At 37.2% G+C, this 22,441-nt stretch overlaps 1 protein-coding gene across 1 annotated transcript in view; it reads right to left on the reverse strand.

Annotated features, from left to right (window-relative positions):
• ITGA8 (integrin subunit alpha 8) overlaps positions 1-22,441 on the reverse strand; it is a gene marked incomplete at both ends in the record, with an annotated part of 98,297 nt that overhangs the window by 38,514 nt on the left and 37,342 nt on the right. Inside the window, 8 exons of the mRNA XM_079538392.1 lie at positions 3,212-3,304; positions 8,283-8,430; positions 9,321-9,388; positions 9,860-9,997; positions 11,064-11,218; positions 11,817-11,872; positions 13,247-13,354; positions 15,268-15,313. Coding sequence (XP_079394518.1) covers positions 3,212-3,304; positions 8,283-8,430; positions 9,321-9,388; positions 9,860-9,997; positions 11,064-11,218; positions 11,817-11,872; positions 13,247-13,354; positions 15,268-15,313 — 812 coding nt within the window. The remainder of the gene's footprint in view (positions 1-3,211; positions 3,305-8,282; positions 8,431-9,320; positions 9,389-9,859; positions 9,998-11,063; positions 11,219-11,816; positions 11,873-13,246; positions 13,355-15,267; positions 15,314-22,441) is intronic.

Here is a 22,441-nt window from a genome sequence, read left to right on the forward strand (position 1 = left end):
TTTTGTGTTAAATCTTCCATCATTTTCCCTTTTTTCTCTTTTGCAGCAGTGGATCACTGAATATGAATCCATTTACTAAACGAGACTTAATTCCTTAAATTCCCCTATGCTAGAAGCAATTTGTTATCACTGAAAAAATGGAAAATCCAAATCTTTGAATTCTCATAATTTTAATATCATGGTAAGAGCTAATCTCTCTTTTGGGAAGCAAAATCTATAAGATGAAAATAGATTGCTCATTAAATTTAGTGGGAGATGAATAGTTGACATGGAATACAGAGGTAAGATATTTTTTATGACAATTTTTTTGAGATTATTTCAACAGCCATTTAATGTTCCATTCAACTTTAAGAATACACTATAATCATTTTAATCCCTGAGATAAAAAATGTCAAACATTGACTTCAGCTTTTGTCTTACCATTTTTACTGATCAGTCTGCATAAATTTGGTTCTATTTTTGGCAGAAAAAATATTTGATGAACCAAATATTCAGTCTTCCTGACTGAGGATAGCAGGCATGAACTGCTGTTTTGATGATCTATTATACCTCTAACATACCAGGTTTAATCCCTTATTTAATACTGAAACACAGTCCTACTGTATGAGTCTAATGAACTACAGATGTTGCCTTTGTGCGGTAGTATGACTTTGTCCGTGTCAAGTAGTCCTTGACACTGAAATGAATAAGATGCTCACATGCCCTGACTCAAACCTCACTGAAGCCAAAGGAACTGAATTTGCTTGAGCATGTATCCCAGTGGCCACAGCGGCTCCTTATTTTAGAAGGATGTTAGTTTTATTGGAATAAACTTATTTACATTTTTCATCTGAAATTGGTTTCATTAAAATCATAAAACCAATTTAAAACCATTATGAAATACATGACAATTCTGCTACTACTGATAATCTTCAGCTTGTCACGCTTAGCAGCACCCAGGAGCATGCTGAGAGACAGATAGCTAGCTTTTCTTCAAGTATCTTACAGTGCATATTAAGGATAAAACCTCTGTGCTCTTGAAGAATCAGGTTGGTACGTACCAAGAAATAAGCAAGATTTTCCAAGCATTCCAGTCTTCTAACGTAACTTTCATTCATTTCTACTCCGTTCCAAATTCTTCTACCAAAATTTTTAATAAAGCTTAGAATTCACCTGCTAAGGTCATCCAAGAGATATTAGTAAGCTTGTCAGTCTGATTCACTTCATTGACATAAATCAAATGTTTTGAGCATCTTTCCTCTCTGCCTGTGAGATGGTATCTCAGACATTTTGTTTGCAGTCTGGGTCACATGATGGTGTGATTTTCTTTCTTGTTTCTTTTTATCATCTTTCTTTGCCATGCAGATAATATTGAAAGGATACTTTTTGTGGGCAGTAAACGATCTTAATGTCATGGAATATCAAACAGTCAGAGATACAGCAATTCTGATGACAATGTTGAAGAGGTGCTCTATAGCCTGCCACAGTAATATCCTATGGGGTTCATCACAAAATTCTGACATAATACCCATAATAAGAAATTGATCTTAAAGTGTTGAAGAATTCCAGGGTGCTGAAAAATCATTACAGTGAGTCAATAGTTAAGAGTTCTAGGAATGTTTGATTTTGACCTAATCCTCCCTTCCCGCTCCCTCACAACTTTCAGAGTCCCCTTTTGACTGAGTATTTTCAGAAAAACTGATCTGCTGCCAAAGTAGAATTGCTTTGTGAAATTGGAAGTGGATCAGAGCAGCCTTTCATGATTTACGCAATTTGTATGAAGGGTTAGTATTTTGCTGTTGGAAGTACGTTTGCCATCATAAATATGTTTGGATGAAAAAGCTCAAGTCCTTTCACCTTTACTAAGCTTCCAGGAGAGCTGGTTTCAAAGACAAAGTCAGCCTTTAAGTTTTCACCAACTATAGCCAAACACTTTTGCCACCTGGCTTTGTGATGCTCTATCTTCATATGCCTAATACTTTTTTTCTCAATTTGGTGAAAGCCTTTTTTATAAAACAGAATATTCTTAAAAATTTGGAAAAAAAAAAAAATGATATGAACCCTGCTGTTTTATTCTGCTACTTTTAAGTCTCTTTTTATGATGCATTTTGTTTAGGAATAGTAATAGTGCATTTATGGCCTTCCTAGTACTGAATCTGATGTAAAACAATTAGTTACACCATAAGAATTGATAAGGAGACAGGTGAGAGTAGAACTGCTTCAGTGGCCACCAAACAATATTCCTGAAGTCTTCATACTGCCAGCAGTTTGGGTCTGGCATGATGTAGTAACAAGGCTTTAGACTCACACGGAGGAGCAGAGAAGCTGTAGTTTAACATCTCCCCACTCAGACCGTTGCTTGTGTCTACGACAAAATACAAATCAAAAAAGATTTGCTCCTACACTGATAAACAATGGGGGTACCTCCTTGAGTCCCTTTCATCTTTAAAACCCATGGGTTTTCAATTACTTTCTCAACAATCATCCACAAGATTCTTGACCACTCTGTATCCTGCTTTGAACTATTTGTCATGAAGCGGGAAGAAGTGATGACAATCGTGGAACAGACAGTACTTTTTTTATCTCAAAATATACGTCTAATCCTATTCTGCTCTCCATCTTTACTCATATAATTCTGATTTTGTCTAGAAACAACGCTACCAAGATATCATCTAAAAATGTGCAGTACGATTTATGAGTAGATGTCTTAGGAAAATGTTTGGAATGACATTTTTAACTTGAAGGGAAACTTACTCCAACCTCCTCTTCACAGATGTGGAACATGATATAAACTGATAAGAGAATGCTCATACACTCAAGATTAGAATCAGCCTAAAGAAGCTGCCACTTACTATACATGTCTTATACAGAAAGAATACCAAAAGGCAGAAATAAACATTACATACATTACAGATTACAATTCCCTTCACTTCACAATGGTGTAACTTACGTGACTTAAATCAGTGACACTGATTTTCTTCAGAGTAAGTAAAATGGCAACATAAGGCAATATTATAACATTGAGCTCTAACATCAATAATCTTTTAGAATAGCATAATTTTTCAGAAGCACAGTGCTGCTTCTTTCTGCACCAACAATTTCCTGTCCAAGTAAATAATTTGGTTGGGCATTGCTTATTTGGACACACACTGCTAATTGAATAGGTTTCCATTTGCTCTTCTTTAAAATTCAATTAGCTAAAAATCAGGACATGAATCTGGTTTTCCCTTACATTTGCACCAGCCACCATGGGGTTCCCAAGATCACAAACCACCATTCTAGTTTCATTTTCCATCTTGTAATCACAGCTCAACACACGCAGTGCCTGTAACAAAAGGACACCAATAAGGAGGTCAGAGATCACAGTGAAATGCATCCAGTTGGGAAAATGATGCCTTTCTGACTGTGACATTTCTTTTGATTTCAAATCCCTGCTCAGTGCGCTATGAAAACATTTAATTGGTTATTGTCAGACAATGGTGAAAACTGATGCCAGGGAAAAACAAACAGGAATGTTTCCCAGTACCTTTAAGGCCACGATGCGACCACTGTATTTCTAGTTCTAACACGCCACTTTGTTGCTATGAATCACTCTTAAAGCCACATTGACTCAACAGAGAAAACAAGAGAACTTTGTTAGCCACTGAGTCTAGAATTTTATTTGGTATTTTACTATGGTATACTATAGATTAAATACTTCTCTAACAACACAAACCGTCACTTGTGATTATAATTTAGCAACAGAGGAGATGGATTTCTATTCAAGTAATTTTCCACTAAAGCTCTTAATGCAAAATGTGCCCTGTGGGTTTGCTTTTGTCTTTCAACCCTTGATAGTCTTTACTGCTGCTTGTTCCATCTTTATAGAAAACTGTACAGAAGGAGAAATAGAATAGTGAAAGGAGATACAGAATAAGACAAGAGAAAATACTTACATTCATGGACATAATAAACTAGCTTTCTAAAGCAGAATGCAGATAGAGTTACTGCTATAATACTTTCTCCTTCCTTTCATTTGTGATTCTTGCAGATTAAGCAATACATGCAGGGTCATGCTCTATATAAAAAGACCTGGGAAATCTCTAGACACTGACTACTAATTCATTCCTAATCTGTAAAAGCCAGTGTGGACATGCTGATGTTATCACTTCCTGAGGCTGAAAGAAAAGATAGGGCATGTCCTAAAAGGAACCTATGTGAATCACAGCTTCAGTTCATACCTTATTTATATCAACACTTTTTCTATTTGTTAAGAGGAAACAAAGTTTTTTACACAGCACATTCAGTGAACTGCTAGCCATTCCAAGCCTCTCTACAGGTGAGGCTTTCTACTCTTTCCAGCTAATTAGACATCAGTAATTAGAGATGGTTGGAAAATTGTTCATTTTAAATTGATTTGTGGGTTTATAATTTTATTTTTGACCTTTTAATTTTTTTTTTTCATTAAGGTTTAAACGTTTAACATAAATATTCATTTACATTTTATACTTTGCAGTTTTTTCATTAATACCGTATCATACACAAGTACAGAGTACATCAGCCCTTATCACACATTTATTGTCTCTTTAAAGCTAACCAATTAGAGGAGTTTTGCAAGTAGGCTTTCTGCAATTTAGAGGCTATGCTATGATGAACAGCACTACAAAAACTAATTTGTGCAGCATAAAGATGTGACAGAGTGAGTGAGAATTTCTTCAAGACAGACATTAATTGCCCTTGGTTTTCCACTGATTACCTTTTTGAGATGGTTAAATAAACAACAGGAAAAGGAAACAGGCAGGAAGTAAGCAAGTAACCCAGTACTGTTAATATCAGTGATCTCATACGAAATTCAGCCAGATGGAAGGTTTTGCCACAAAGCCCTTCTACCTGTCACTGGTAGCAATTTATAACTTTATAGCTACACATGGTCTTTTTGGCAGTCTTGAGCAGAAGCAAAATCCCAGCAATTAACATGTGTGCTCCCAGGGAGCATGTTAACTAAAAAAATGATTGGCTGCCCTAAGTCATCCGGGCAGCCTACAAACTTGAAACTCTTCCTGGTGGTCTTAGTGATGAATTACTAATTGATGCCAGAGTAGTTAAGCACAACAGGCTGTGGAGTAAAACACCTCCTCTCCTTTCTGGATCAACACTTTCCAATCTCATCTGAGCAGAAGCAAATGGATTAGGTACCAGATGCCAGAGTTTAGCTTCTCTTCTAACTGTTGCAGGAGAACTAGTGTTTGTTCTCAAAAAGCTCAAATTATGTCTTATCTAGCCAGTCACCTTCTACTAATTCTTACAGTAAGATTTTTCAGGCAATATAAGGAAGTTGCACACATTTTTCCTATTTTAAAAGAGCATGATACTATAATATAGAAATACATAGGGCTTTAGCTCAGAGCTTATTCAATGCAAATTTAATCTGGCTGTGATCTGAAACACTCCTGCAGTTCCCAGCCTGAACAGAGACAGTCGTGCCAAAACATATAGTGTTTTTGGTGTGGAGCAACTGCCTAACAGGGCTTTGTATTTGCCTGATCTACTAATTATTTCATGAGAGTTTGGGCTCCAGTTGTTGCTACAAAGGGAGGTCTCAGCTGTTCACCATGGGAAACTTTTGCTGGGCAAAGAATTAGTGTACAGTATGCAGACAATGGCTTCAGGTTCAAGAACACAATTATGCTATTGTAGTGTAAAAACTTACCATACGGCAAGCATATGCTGTCTCTAGCCCACTGATGGTCATGGAAATGTCAGGTAATATAATGTGGTTATATATTTTTCATTGCTGTTAATTCCAGTAATTCTACACCTCCAGCACATGGCCAGTTATTGCAAGCCAACAGGTTTCCAGTAACTTGTAAAGCTGTGGTAATTTTCTCATTTACCTGGTATCTGGAGCTTCTAAGCATTTCCACAATACAACTAATGAATAACATATTTGATTTCATTGTAAGTCATCATATTTCATTTACCAGTTTTTGACTGAAAGAAGTATCAGTATGTTCAAAACTAACAAGAATTCAAAATCATATTATTGACCTCAAACTTTAAGATCACACTCACTCAGCTCTTCACTTGCATGTACATTGCTAATGTACATCTCTGCCGAATGCTACTCTTCCAACGCAGCTGCCCTTTTTAGGTATAATAAGTTACAGAATCAGGCCAAAGACAACAAGATAATAACAGCTGAGGAACATCAAACATTGCTTTTCATAAAGCCAAGAGAATATCAGTTATGTTATTACCTTTAATATGTAATTCAGGTGATATAGAATAACCCAAGAAACTGTTTCAAAAAAATCAGGCTCAGTGAGAAAAATTTAAGGAGATAAATTTGTCTCTCAATTAGCTAGGTAAATCCAGAGATCTGTATTAGTGATAAAACCCTATATGAGTGCATCTGCTTTGAAATGAAAGCAGTATAAGAGAATAATTTAATTATAAAGATCCATCAGAAATGTACCAAGTGACTTGTTTGGTTCATTAGATTTCAGTTGTTCAGCCCTCAGCCTACCTGTTTTGCTGATTATTATCTCTGCCTTAACACAACAAAGTCTTCAGCATGGAGAAAAACAGCTACAGAGAAGACTGTAAACATTGATACAGTGAGTAGTCAATGAAGTTCTTAGATGCAGGGCTTCAGGAGCATTATTGTAACTGAAGGACTGATTATACATGAAGATTATATACTCCTCTGTTGTGTTCAAAGAAGTTTTAAAGTGTCATGGCAGTACAGACAATAAATTGAATACATACAAGAGCCAGCGCCCCCCAGCAAAATGCCAATACATTTTAGCTGAGTTTTTAAGAAAACTACAATAGCAATTTTTCTCCCAAACGAGCTTTTAAAAGTGATGTTTTGAGTTGATTGAACCATAACCACACAAAGACTATGCTTTTTTAAAATGTACCATTATAGTTCAAACTCAGTAGAACAAATCTGATTTCAGTACTTTGTGTAAGCTGAAGTGTAGAAGACAAGATCACAGAATCACAGAATTGCAGGGACTGGAAGGCATCTCTACAGATCATTACGTCCAACCCACATGGTGATAAGAATGATATAGATAGTAGGATTAATTTCTGAAACATCTCAGAAAAAACATAATGCAACTCTCTGGATGGAATAAATATGCACTTTAAGAGATTATGAAATAAATTCTATGCTGTAGTGAACTAACTAAATTTGGAGAAATCCAAGGCAATTCTCCCTTGAGTGCAGAAGGATTCAGAATTGGATTTGTCAAAGGTGTATTTTACTTTCAATAAAAATTGAAGAAAATGGAAAAGTTTGATCATGCTTCCTGGGCTTTTAAAAATTTATTTTTAAAAGAAGAACAGTTATATCTTTTGCCAACCCATTTCTAGCTTGTCCTCATTCTTCCAAAAAACCAGATTCTCTCAACCTTTTTTTCCTTCATTTCCCTCTAACACGCCCCAAGTCTACCTTTCTAGCACTTTAGAATTCAATTTTTCCTAAAATAATAAGAAGTCCTGAGTGACTTCTGTCCAGTGAAAATGATACACAGATGCTAATATGTGTGGGCTTTGGAGTAATTGCCTTCTCTGACATCCTTGGTAATGGCCAAAAGAACAGCCAAAGATTCCCAAAGTTAACAAAAGAAAAATACAACCAGGTGTAGTATGTCAAAGAGAATCTTCGTTTTCTTTATGCCTTGTAGATCACAGTATGAAAAAAGAGAGGGTTCTAAGAAAACAAAGGCAATACAGCAAGAGGCCGTTATCTTTGCTTATTTGTGCTCAAAAATATGCTATTCAAAAATGAAGTTTCAGAGAATTTCTGTACTATTGTTTTGTATCACCATCTTCAGTGACATCATTAGATCTTATTTTCATCTAACTGGCTTCAAAGTCCAATAACAGAGACTCTGACAAAAGGAGAGTAAGGAAACACCTTGTAAGCTACTGTCAACTTCCTTAAAAACATTTGCCTTCAGAGAGGAAATTAACTCACTTTCTCTCACTCTCACCTTTGAAGCCCTGCTGTGCATTCCAGGCACTGACAGAAAAAAGAAAGTTCATGTTGCAACAGTTTGAGAGATTTATGTGCAGATGAGGTGATGCTGACTTGCTGTCCAACAGAGAATACATGGACACGCTGCTTGTTTGCAGGATGGTGTTTCATCTTTGCTTTTAAAAACAAACCAATCTCATAAGGAAACACAGTGTGGTTAGCACAGCTCGGCGGGACATGATTCTACATCAGACCTACTGTGAACACTGCCACATTTAACACTATAACTGCTTTTTTTTAGCATATACATAAGATAAAATAATTGATTTTCATTTACCTTGCTGTTGCGTTCAACCCCAGTGTAATCTGCTTCAGGTGGAATCTTTATATGCAGCTCAGCTTCATAGGCTCCTTCCCCATCATTCCTTGGATTTATTATGAGCATGACACAGTTTTCTTCTCCAATTATTAGCTGATCTTTATCTCTGTACAGAACATATGACTTGTCAGAAGTTAAAACACACACAGTTATGATTTACAGCAGAAAGCCAATTTGCTCTCAGAGCATCTCTTCTGGAAAACATTCTGTGAGTACAGAGCAAAACTTTTTCATAACAAGTGACCCCTTTGAAAAGTATGCAAGCACCTGGGAATGAAAGAGTTCAAAGGAAAACACACATGAACAAACACTAAACTACAGAAGAACTTGGAAGTTAGTCATACACAGTTTCAGAGCCTGACTACTTTCTAACTAGAGACAAGTATCAAGTGGAAGCAACCACTTGCTACTAGGGTCCATCAGCATTTCTTTGTGGAGGGCACAAAAGCAGTGTTAATTTCCATTTTCCCCTCATGCTTGTTGTACAAAAAGCAAATAGAAGATCTCAAGACCTGCAATGGCACTATGACCTTTCCTTTCACAGCTGCCCACTGATTTTGATGGCACAGACAGATAACTGCCAGAGGTCTCCCACTTCTCCCGCTTGGCTTATTTCTCTCTCTGTAAGAGGAATTGTTGCCATGTTTTTATTTTTATTCTGAGATTCATTTATGTCATTTACTATACAGAGAGTTCAAGAGAATTGTGTCCCTATTTCAAACTCACTAACATATTGAAATTCACGTCTAACACTTGCAAGCTGCATTTTCTATGGTGGCCTTTAAATATTATGAACATGACCAACAAAAGACATACTCTGTAACCATGCATTTCCTTACTCTTGGTTTTCTAAGTGAATTAGATGTCCAAATTAAAATTTGGAAATTAGATAAGGATAAGCAGGGACAGATACAACAAAACTGTGTTTCATTCTGCTGAAGCAGTTAGAAGATTCTGGATTTTTATATGTAGCTTTGCTTATTTTGCTTAACTTACGGCACAGCGGAAAGGTGCAAGTCAGGAATGCACAAGTTGTCCTCCCCACAGTCTACCAGAATGTAAGCCTGTATGTCATTTAATAAAAAACAAACAAAAAGATATAATACAGTTAGTACAAGTTTCAAAGTCCAAATAACTTCATTAAATATCCCTAATTTATGTCTTAAATATTACTACCATTTTCCTCATGATTTAAACTTGTTCGCCCTTCTAAAAGTTCCTTTCAACATGAGTACTGCTCAAGACTGTCTAGACTGCAAACTGCATCTTTAGCAAAATAATATCTTTCAGGTCCTTCCCCACAGTAACTCCGCTCACATATTGTAAAATGCAATCAAAACTATGAACACACCAAAATTTTGGAAATGCTTTAAAGCTTTGCCTGGTTCTATATTTATCTTCAATTTACATTTTGAATTAATTAAATCCTTGTTGTGCAATTTCAGGGCCTGATACTTTTTAAAGGAAGATGACACACAATATTCCTAAATATTTTCATGTTTATATACAGAATATGCTGCATGAAAAAATCATACCTGTTCTGTAACTGAGCTTCTCTGGTAGTAATTCAGTATTGGCTTCACCATCATGCTATCTTTGAAATGGGATTCATCCAAGCTATAATTCAAGTTTATATTGATGGGAGATAATTTATCTCTAAATTCTGTTTCATCCTGTGAGTGACAATCACATAATAAAAAAAGAATAATTATTTCAGATGGGTATGATTTAATTTCGAAGATTATGGTCTTGTTTATTGAAGGTAAAATTACTCTTCTTTGAGAGGTGCTGGCCAAAATGTGGCTATTTATAACTTCATCATGAAAGCATAATGACCTACCAGTGACTGGAATGCCCAGAACACATTGTCTCCATAGCTCCACATCTGGAAGAAGCTGGCTGAGCCGAGCAGACTCAATATATTTTTTCTTAACATTTGCCTAACATGAAGCTATTTGAAAGAGGCACACGGAACAAATTCCTGTCAGCTACCGCCCTCCTTTCATTCAGAATGGAGGGAAGGTATGTGGATTTGTGGAGGTAATATTGTTGGTTTATTCCACAACCAATGAATTAGTGACGATAAAACTCCACCACCTCTTTTGTCTAGATTCTGCCTTACACATGGCTGAGTCTTCTCCATTCCACCTCCCGCTACATTTCTAGATCCAGCCTTGGAATGTGCATGAGGTAATTCCAGCTGCAAGTGAGTAACCAATGACCCTTTCTTCTTCATTACTCAAGTGCCACAGTTTTAAGGGTTTTTTTTCATAAATATTTTAAAATATTCAAAATACACAAATTTTGGGCCAATACATTCCTTTAACATATCTGTTGGAACAGAACTGTCAAGGCATTTAATGAGTTTAGTTGGTTATTCCACTGTGAATATCATAAGAGAGAATAACCTTGTATTTTTGTATCAGGAGATGCATATTTAATCAAAATTCCTGGAAGAGCATGAAATTAATATACGCAGAAAAACTGCACAATTCATCACAGGAAGGCTTTCTTTTTTACTTCCAGTGACTGAAGGTGAATCAAATATTTTCATGGGAACTCTTGTTGAGGTAGAAGGATGGTCTGGACATTTAGGCCAATCCTTTCTTACCTCTCATTTGTGTAATTTTGGGATCTAGTACCAGTGTAAAATGTTCTTGCTATTCAAATGGTTCCCCTTCTTATTAGTCCCTGATACTACTCAAGCTATGATGACAGTCCAAAATATTTTAAACTTACTCTGAGATAAACAAGAAAGTCCTGGCAATAGAGCTTCTTCTGTTTTTCCATCACAATGGAGAAATAATGATGTGACTGATGGTAATCAAAGAAGAGAGTCCTTTTAACAGCTCCTTTCTGTTTCAATGAATCTAATTGCAATTCACCCTTCAGCGCTACAGGATACAAGTCAATTGAATGTTTATTTATTTATCACGGAAAGAAAAACAGCAAACAATTCATTATATATATTGTTAATAATCAACATTAATATTACAAATGACAAACAAAAGCTTCCAAGCAAAACTAGCACACGCCCAAGGTATGTGTCTGTTTAGGAGCACACTAGTTTTTGATTCAAAGTATAGAACAGGTATAGCTTCAATAAAACTGTACTTTATTTACATGCCATATATGCACTGTACAGGAATTCTGGTTCTTTGCTTTTTTTTCTTTTCTTTCCCTTTTTCTGCCTTTTTTTTTTTTTTTTTTTTTTTTTTTTTTTTTTTTTTTTTTTTCCAGAATAGAGTATTCTCCAACTGGGTATGGTCTTAGTTTTATTGTAAAATGGCTTAAATGGAATAGAAATACTTCAAATGAATTGCAAAAGCTTTGTGCTTACGTGTGTGTATATATATGTGTGTGTGTGTTTTTAATTGTTATTTTCTTACCTTAGGAGGATTGCACTCGTATCACCTTTTCAAGGCATAAGAGAAAAGTTCTGAAATTAAGTTGTCCAGCGAAAATCATGGGAATATATAAAAAATTTCTTACCTATCTCATCTGAAATACTTTGGCCTTCAAATGCTGCACAGACTCTTATGGTAAAACTAGATATAAAAAGGAGGAATTGTTAGTAGAAAGGGAGTGACATGGGAACCAACAATTCCAAAAACATACCTCCAAGTTCTCCTTTCCTTAAAATGATGTTCACTATGATCTGTGCTAAGGCACCTAACCTATACTCTAAGACAGAATGTCTCCCTGGTTCCTCTAATACTCTGAATAACTTCACCGGAAAGATATGAAAAATTTGCTCTTTGTTAGATTTGGTAACTCAGAAATAGCTATGTTTAAAATTCAGTAGAGAAAGAATTATATCTGTTTCCAGAAGTTTGGGACAATTCCCTTATGACTGTGCATAAAAATGACTTCTTGTATATGCTTCCACCATACTTCAGTTTTCCAAATTATATAACAGCAAAAATAATATTTTCCTAATACTAGAAAAGGCACAATAATCCACGTTCTTCATATTTTACACTTCCTGAAACTGTTCTGGTGGGAGGTTCCCTTTCATTCTAATTCTGCAATGTCAGTCAGTAGACACTTAAAACAAGTTGCACAGCTGGCTAAGAGATACAGAAATCTATCCCATGGGACTGAGGAATTCTTTGTCTGTTGGAGTTTCCCTATTAATTATTTTCATATGTAGAATACAAGCTTGTATCAACTAAAGAGAAAAATTACAGCACGGAAAATAGCAGCTGGTCTTCAGTCATTTTGTAATACAAACCAAATCTTCAAGGAATAATATTTTAGAATGAAGCAGACAAATTAAATTATGCCCCTACTAAAAGTCTTGCAGATATGTACCAAACACCTTCCGACTTATTGTAAAACAAAAGTGAAAACTAATGAAAAAAAAACTACAATTTAATGGAACATGACTTGCCTTTCTTCCTTTTTTTTTTAAGCAATATCTTATGGCAAGAATACATTTTAATTGAGATGCTTTTATTCACTTCTCTCATGAAAAAAGAAGAATTTTTCTCCAAGTAAACTGCCAGTACATTTTATTTTGAAATCCTATCCCATATGTAGGAAAGAGTTCTTAAAAAGCCTCAAAAACTGTAGACCTCTCTTTCTCCAACAGAAAATGGTGAGACCACCAGCTCTTTCACTGTCACTGTCGCACTTCCTCAACAAAGATGTGTGCTTTGTCAGAAGGATGCATCTGTGTTATCAGTCCTAGCTGTTTCACGTTTCATTCATCCAGAGAGTGAATGTAAACCTGCAGCTTGATCCTACAAGACACTGAACCTCTCCCATGCAGGTGGAGACTCAATATATCACAAATCAACTTTCATAGCATATTCAAATATTTGTGCGTTCAATAAGAAGTTGCATGAAAAGCTCGAAGTAGAAAATTATTTTAGAAAGAAGAGATGCTGAGGATGTTTTTTGTCTACTCACAGACTTACCAGGCCACCAAAATCTGAGAGCCAGGGGGCTGACAAGTCTTGTTGTCTGGATTCACAATCATTGGGTTCAAAATGAGCAGAGCATTCACAGTCACAACCGGTCTGGCTCTGAGGGACAGAAATAAAGTTCACTGCATAAAGTAGGAGCACATAAGTACTAGATCGCAGCAGAGAAAGCACTTAAGTGAGATGGTCACAAAGAATCTCTAAGTGTAGAGTTACTTGGGAAAAAATACTTTTATAATGCTGCTCCTACCCACAATTCTCTTTGTTTTTTGGCAGAAACCATGACATTTCTTTACCAAGACATTTTCATAGTTCTTCACAAAAAAAAGCACAGGCTAAGAGCAGACAGTATCAGTGAAACAGTATGCTGCACTAACAGTAGACCTGTCCTGGGATATGGGCACGTGAGAAACATTTCAGCACAGCGGGCTTTCACAAGGGACAGAGCTGCCGTGTAGGAATTACAGGAGTCCTTTGGCCGTTACTTTATAAACTGTCAGATGTGTGTTTCTCCATGAACACTGACATAAGCAGACTTGCTATCTCTGCTTCAGATACTTCAAAAAAAAAAGAAGATGATGTGTTTAAAATAGAAGTCATTCTAGAATTATCTGAAGCCAATAATGAAGTAAACTGTCTGACACAGAATCACGTCTTGAGACGATTGACTTCGTAAACCACGAATAATCAGCACAGAAAATTCTGCTGAGTATGTGAGTAGATGGTCGTGGTGATGGAAAACAACCCCCTGAAAAACAAGCTGCTATTGAGTAATCAGCTAATCTGCTATTGAGAGCAATTCAAAAGAGAAATAAAAACAAAATTCTGTTGTTTTTTGTTTGTTTGTTTGTTTTAAGACAGCAATACCATTTTACAGTAACTTACATAATTTTGGCAAAAATAGCTTACAACAGTTAGTTTCCTCATATTTTAATCCACAGTTGAGTTTTCAGAATCTCTTTTTTGCACTGCTTTAACAAGGCACTCAAAAATAAAATTACTGCCTACATTCCTGTGCAAAAGGGAAAATGCTTTTTTTCAAGCAAATTTCCGTTAATATTTCTCCAATATGACAAGTTATGCATCTGATACACTCTGTCCAAGAAACAAAGATTGAAGGCTTCTTGCTTACTATTGGCTTTCTTAAATAAAACACATTTTTTATTGCTGTCTAAAGTGCACACTGGATGTAATTCCCTACTTCAAATCCTGTGCTGTCAACCTAAGTTACTGCAAAATGATGCACTGCGAAACATCTGCATGATTCCAAAATATAGAAGTAGGAAAACCAGGTTTTCTCGCTGTGTTGGTACTGAGAGTCAAAATAAGTTAACACTCGTGGTTTACAAAATTCTTCAGCTTTGACAAATACTCATCTGGGAAACAGAACAACAGGTTCTGTTGGGAACAAAGAGAAGACAGGGAAGAATCAGGAAATACAACCACACTGCTGCAGTAATGGGTGGTGAATGTTTAAATGCAAAAAACTGTCTGCATGTGTAGCAGCAAATGTTCATTTTTTGATTTGGTAGCTGTACTTTATACTCATGCTCAGACAGTATTTTACTGAAAACCAGAAATCAGCAACAACTCTGGAAATTTGCAGAGTGGGATCTCGTACACCTTTTCTAAACTGAGGTTAAAGCAGCATCTTTATTTCTTAATGTTTATAAGCTCCAAAGAGGCAAGAGTCACCAGAAAATCCAGACTGCTTACTACTACCATTCTCCAGAAAAGATATGAATTTTCAGTGTTGTCCCTTATAAACTTCTCTTTTATGTAGTGAGGGCTTCTGACTATATAGGACTGTGTGTGAGGTTGCTTTAAAGGTAGAAAGTACACTATTTTCTCCTGTTGTAAATCAACAGCATTTGTTGCTTATAAGCTGTTTCATTTATCATCCGTAATCAGCACTTTTTACACATTGCAGCAGAGAAACCCAGAAATGTGATATTTGTTTATAGAACCTCCCACTAAAGCTGTAAAATTAAAAATGCTTTGTATTTATCACATACCTGTAAACAACTGCTTTTCCAGCTCCAAACGCACCTACAATTAAATCTGGAAAAAGAAAACAGCTTCAGAAAAACTACATAAATGGCTCAGGCACATTTTTTTTCCAGCCTAAATTAGACTACTTACATTTAGAATCACAGAATCACAGAATTCAGTAACATGAAACAAATGTGAAACTCCTACTTTCTGAGCCTTTTCTTTTTCAACACTGTATCTGAAAGAAAATGTTTCAATGTTGGCAGAGACCAACACATAAATATCTTTGTTGCATCCAGAATTAGTCTGTCTAAGACAGGGTCAGCTTGTAATAAAGAGGAAAAGGATGCCACCAGCATCAATACATGTTATTCCAAACCATCAGTTACCTATGACACAAAGAGAAGAAAACCCACTTTGTGGTCACACTCATGCAGTTCACATTTAAAATTTTTGGGGTTTCTTCTTGACAATCCCCCAATCCTCCTTTGTCATTTGTTCATTAATTTGGGCGTTACATATATGGGACCACAAACATACTGTGTAGATCCGAGGACAGCTGATTTCATAGTCATTAACGTTTGCAGCATTGTAAGAGGATGTGCTAAGGCTCATAACAGCTATCAGTTGATTGTGATCTTTTTCCCCACAAGTCACCGTTTGGAACAAATGAGGTCAATAACACAGGCACTACACTGGGCCTTGGGCACATCTTTGTTACTGAGTACGAGCCTGGGTTAAAATCCTACAGGCTCAAGTATTTCCTCTTTCTGTCTGGAGTCCCCATATAGGGCTCTCTGGAATGATCCAGACTGGCTAGCTGGGAAGATCTCCAGTTTTTGCTGGAGAAAAGCCAGAGCCAACCAGTGGGGAATAAAGGATCAGCTTTTCTGCTGCCTCTAGCTGAAATCAAGGAAGGGAAAGATCTTTGTTTCCTTTTCAGTCCTCCTAGTGAAGTGTCTAGCTGGGCATCCCTTTCACTCTACTGTTTATGATTTGATTTACAAATGTACAGTTCAGTAGACAAAGTCTCACAATGGATCTTGCAGAGGCACAGATTGGCAATCTAAACTTATCTGAACAAATCCATTAAAGAAGTAGTCAGGGTCGAAAAACAAACCTTTGTTTGCTTGCTGTTTCCACAGGTTGTGCACTGGTTTGCTTAAGAGTCTCTGAAATCATGGAGCAACTACAAAGCCCTGATGCCAATTAGCATGGTGGATCTGGGTCGGCCTGAATGTTCTCCAGGGCTGTCTGCCTTTCAGATGGTCAAGATTTAACAAGTTTAAACAAGGACATCACATGGGCAACAGCCTGTCCTTCAACAGAACCCACTGACTAACGTCAGTCCGACGGGTCTGATCCTCTTTTTGTGCAACACTTACATTTTTCTGCTTCCACTGGCCTTACAAAATATGCTTCAGGGTCAGGAACGTTTAAAATAGCAGTGTTGTTTCTATCTCCTTTCTGAGACATTTATGAGTCCTCTTCACTAGTAGCTTTTATAGAGAACTTACACAGAGTCCCAAAATCTGAAGATACTTTCCCCTTAAATAAACAACTGATTGAGATATAACTACAAAAGCTACACAGCGCAAATGGCAGAAATTTCCCTGACAGCTCCATGTTAGCAGTATGCAGAGTAACCAAAAATTATTTAATACTGTTTTTGGAAAGAGAAAAAAAAAAAAAAAAAAAAGGAAGAAGGAAAAAAATCCAATAATATGAACGGTACTGTGAACAGGAAGGGAAGAAGGAGGGACTTTACACTGTATCTGCCATTTCCAGTTGTTGGACCTTCATCAATAATGCAACTTAATGTAGGATATTTAGTCTAGCATGGACTCAAAAGGATTCAGTGCTGTGCTATGGTGGAGACAAAACAGGCAGATATCCATGACTTATCTAGATTCGGGACTTGCAATCATTTCATAATGTGATCTTTCATTAAAACGTAAACCACTGCAACCCAACTGTGACACCATTACCACTGAGGTCCTTACCACAGGCACAAGGTAAAGCTTGAAAACACTCCTTGTGTGAGTCAAATTTACCAACCTGTAGCCTGTTTGAACCTGAAGATAGAAAGAATGACCCTGTGAGACTGCCTTCTTTGTGACAGAACCCAGCTTATTTAACAACAGAAATTCATGTGTTTAGAGATACAGAGAGAGGCCCCAGCCACCAAAACCTACCTTCCTGCACTGCCACCTTAGTCAGGCTCATGCCTGAGTGCTTCTCATGCTGCCCTGCCAGCAAGTAGGCTGGAGTGCAGAAAGAGCCACAAGTAGACACGGCCAGGATAATTGATCCAAACCTACCAATGGGATAACCTGTATTATATGGCATCATGTTCAACAATAACACTGGGAAGAGTTGGCCAAGGGAGCTGCCATTGGTTGAGGACTGGCTCAGCACTGGTGAGCAATTGCAATGCACATTGCTTTTTGGTCACAGGACTTTTTCTTCCCATTTTCCCCCCCTTCACTTTTCTTGTAAAACTGTCTTTGTCTCAATCCATGGGTTTTCTAACTTCTGCCCTTCCAATTCTCTTCCCTCGATAGCTAGACTGGGGATAATTAGCCACAAAAGCACAAAATTACTGAGAAGGAATAATGTATTTAAAAGCAAATATGCAAAGAATAAACCATGCCTCATTTCTAGTAGTGACATATATGCTCTAACATAAGGACCAAATCATTATGTATTCAAGCAGAGGATTTACTGTAAGATCCATTAGGGTTATGTTTTGCTTTTACTTGTTCTAGTTTTATTCTTCTTTCTTTGCCTTGAGGGGTCAACTCCTATAACTACCACTAGGAAAAAAAAAAAAAAAAAAAAAAAAGATTGATACAAATCCATGAGATTTGAATGCACATCAAGTTAGGGCACTCAAACACAGAAGTTATGAATTTGTTTTGTGTTCTGCAAAAAAAAAAAAAAAAAAAAAAAAAAAAACCCAAAAACATTATAAATCATTTATATGAAAAGAAATGCATGTCTAAATTATCTGAAGTTTGGCAACTTTCCCCTCCTAAAAATAGAGGGAAGCTGTTTTTATTCATTGCCTGCTAATGCTGTGCATGCAAGGTCAATGATACAAAGGTCTCTAACTGGAGAATAAGGGTTTAAGAAGGAATTTGGAATTACATAGCAAAAAAAACAAAAGAAAAAAAAAAAAACACAAAACAAAACAAAAACACACAACAAACCAGCTTAACTAACTGCAATCCTTCCAGAGGCCTGAAGAAAAGCATATGAACATCTCTGACTGCATCTTTGCATTTGTGAGGGGTTTTTTTTTTTTCAAGTCCTGAATGAAATGTATATAAATAGAGAAAGAGAGAAGGATCTGACACACCAAATCTCCCTCACTCCTTCACTATGTCATGTTTTCAAGAGGACGAGATACCTTTGAGGTTTAAGTAAATGGCTGTGGGGCCCATAACCACTATGCCCAATAGCTGAGGAAAAAGGCATTGAGTGACCCTACAGCAATTTTCAACTTGCAACACAATGACATAATGTGAGGGTCGTATGCAAAGAAAATCTCCTGTGGATGCTACTAAAATCCCAACTGGCAGAGTTTGCAGAACTTAATCCTCAGACAAGAGTCTTTGACTTACACTTAACTGAACTCTAGGAGCACTGAGTGATCCTAGCGTTTATTTCAAATTTTGGTTTGCTCTAAAGAAAAGGCTTCCAGGATCTTATCTGGTGAAAAATAAGCCATCTTCTCAAATAAAACTATCATAAATAGCTAAGGAAAAAACATTCACAGACAGCACTGGAGGCACACTGAGTTTTGTAAGCTCATCTCTTCGCCTGCACCTTCTATGTGGCGGTGCTAAAGGGCATAATGCTGACTGAACCTTCAGCCAGCCAAAGAGAATAAGTAGATCAACAAAATTCTACCCCCAGTTATTCACTTGAGCAAATTCTTTGATCCCCTGCCATTTTTAAAGGCTATCTCCATTCCCTGTGAGAGATGCAGCCCCAGGGAGCTGAGGCAGGGAGGAACATGGGGTGTGCTTGACACTTCATGCTCACTCAGCCAGCCCAGCAACCCGAGAAGAAATGGCCACAGCCTGGTATGCCATTGCTCCTTGTGGGGAGACAGAGGCCAAGAACAACAGCCAGAGAAGAACTACAGAATCGGCACACAATTCATTTATGAGAGACCCAGAAACTAAATAACAGACAGATGAGTCACCTCTCCAGCACAACCCTATCAGGATACAGCCATGAGTGTTTACTTTATGGGCTCTGAATGGTTTGCTGACAGTGTTAAACAGCACAGTGTGCAGTTTGTGAGCTTAATTATGGAGTAGAAGTAGTAACTAGAAAATAATTACAATTCTGAATAGAGGTACTACGGGAAGTTTCATAAAAGACCAAGAAATCTGTGTAACTGGAAATCTTGTTAAATACTGTTGTGAGTCTTTCTTGTTCCCTTAGTTAATTAGGGCCAGGAAGGTCCACCATCAGATTCCTCCTCTTTCTGCTTTCTAAGATTTTAGTGATCACTGACCTCCCAAACCTCAGCAGAATGGAATAAAATTTCCTTTAAATGGCCATTACTACAGGCTTGACCATAATGAAAGACACAGTGTTAACCATTCAGTCAACCTTTACTCAAGGATTTTAACTGAATACTATATGCAACCATCACTCAAACCATAATCACTATCTTCTATGATAGAAGAATGATTCTCAACTGCCTTGATCCTTCCTTTTCAACCATTCTGTTAGCAGATTTGTTAAGGATAACAGCAAGGCATTGGAAAAGGATGCCCAGAGAGGTCGTGGCTGCCTCATCCCTGGAGACACTGAAGATCAGGCTGCATGGGGCTCTGAGCAATCTTACCTAGTTTTAGGAGTCTCTGTTCATTGCAGAGGATTTGGACTAGATGACCCTTAGAGGTCTCCTCCAACTCAAATGATTCTATGATTCTGCCATTCAAAAGCTAATTCAGTGCTCCTCTTTTTGTCTGGATGAGACCTGAGACCCTTCATAATACAACGTTGTTATCCACTCCATCATACCAATAACAAATCCAAAAAGAGGCAGTTACCATTCTACCAGGTCAGTAAATGCCCACTTACTGGATTAACTGCTTCATTGTTATAATCTGTTGTACATAATACTAATTTAATTTCCTTAAATGTCTCAAAGAACTTTAGAAAAGCATCTCTATAAATTACATAGATAATGTGCTCAGTTTTTAATTGTAAAATTAGCATATTTTCAGGAGATTCTTGGCTTGTCATGACATTTTTGATTGTTTATTCATGTGCAAACAAAATTAGCTGGTATTTCTACCAGCTGCATCTGCTGGCAGAAGACATGGCCTTGTTCTGGCTCCCGCTCAGCAGTCCCCTCTTACCAGAACAGATGAAACTTTTCATTGATTTGTCTTCAACAAATCTCCTGGACCGTTTCATAATTTAATCACCACTAGATTACAATTCTGTGCTGCTGTTGGCACACTGCCTATTGTTGCCAAAAAATATGAATGCTGAAGAACCCTCTTTGCCTCTCAGAAACTGGAGTGTTTTCTTCCCACTCTGAGTTAATGTACTCAGCAGATGAAGCTGTTAAATACCCCTATTTAAATAAGATTAGACTGGATTACTGAAGTTCTTAGGAAATTTTGTGTGATTATCACATTTGTTTCTTCCTTAAAATGCTTCTGGTGTAATTTGTTTATATAAAACGTGTGCTGTTCTTAAGATAATAAGTCAGCCCAAAATAGTAAGGCCTGAAGAAGCCTTTATTTCCCTGGCCAGCAAGGGCTTGAATAAAAAGAATGATCAAAAGAAAAGGCTAGACTGGGTTTGTATAAAACTGAGATATCTTGAGGCTGAAGTTTATGCAGCACTTACCCCAGGAGAATCTCAAAGTTAACAGAGAAGACTTTATACAAGTGTCTAAGCAGGCAAGGAGCAGAAACAAAGTGCAGAATTTATCTGAGCAATTAAGTAATTAACTATTAACAACTTCTGAATAGTGAATTCACAAAGAGCACTGCTCAGAATCCACCCACATGGTTAAAAGAAACTGGTTAAATAATGCTGGCTCACAAACACATTTGAAGAAACCACAGTCTGCTGGAGGATATGCCACAAGAAGAAAGCAAGCGTAATGAGTTGAGTAAGTTTCTCATTATAAATGATTTACTTAGCTATAATCAGCCACCAAATGACTGAGCATATGCTGAAATATGAGGGTGGAAACCTTACAGCCTCCAAAAGCTGAGCCCTGCACAGATAGATGAACCAGCTGGAAGCACAGCACCAGCACCTAGATAATTACGGATCCAAGTGCTCAGTGGGACCAGTTCTGAACTGATGCCCAGAAGGAAAAAGAAACAAATTTCTTTCCCATTAAACAAATTTACGGGTTTATTTTGCTCCTTTCAAGATTGAGCTACGCTATTAGAAAAAGATAGATAAAATGATAAGTAAAATTAACCAGAAAACAAAAGCCTAAGCTAAGACCTCATTCCCTGCTCCAAGCCTTAATGACACAAGCAACGCTCAGAATGGAGCAAAAAGGCCCTAAAAGACCCAGATTTAGCTGGAAAGGGAGTAGAAGCTGTGGAGAAAGTTATCATTAAGCTGTTCAAATGTTCTAGCATAGAGGACAGTCAAGAAGGGTGAGCTGAGGACAGGACTGCAGAAGAGCCTAGGCAAAGCTTGAAGAACTGCTGTTCAACAAAACAATCTACCTATTGAATTCACATTTCGTCTCTTCACCTGGAAGTACAGCACTACACCTCAGAGCACCACCTTACTAGATGCAACATGCAATCAAAAATGGAAAAAGAATAAAGGAATCTAAAGGGCAAATGAAAGTCCCCCCAAAGATGTTAAAAAGCATGACAGGAAGGAATGGATAAATACTCTAGTTATATTAATTGACTGTAACATTTGCCTAATTCTTACATGAAAACAAAGAGAGGAGCATCCATACATTCATTGTCATCATTACCATTGTCTGGTACTGGAATTCTTCTCCTAGGTGAGGAACTGCCCAGCAAATTTGTACAATCCAAGACAGTGGTCAGGGATGGCCTGGGGAATAACCTGGGTCAAGGATCCTTCTGAAAAGGCAGTCTGAATATAGCCACCTTATTTCAGGGGCAGCAGGGTTTCATCAGGTGATGGTGAACTGAGCTGTGCCGTGCAGCTTCA

The sequence above is a fragment of the Tetrao urogallus genome (assembly GCF_951394365.1).
Source record: "Tetrao urogallus genome assembly, chromosome: 7".
In the NCBI taxonomy this organism is placed as follows: domain Eukaryota; kingdom Metazoa; phylum Chordata; class Aves; order Galliformes; family Phasianidae; genus Tetrao; species Tetrao urogallus.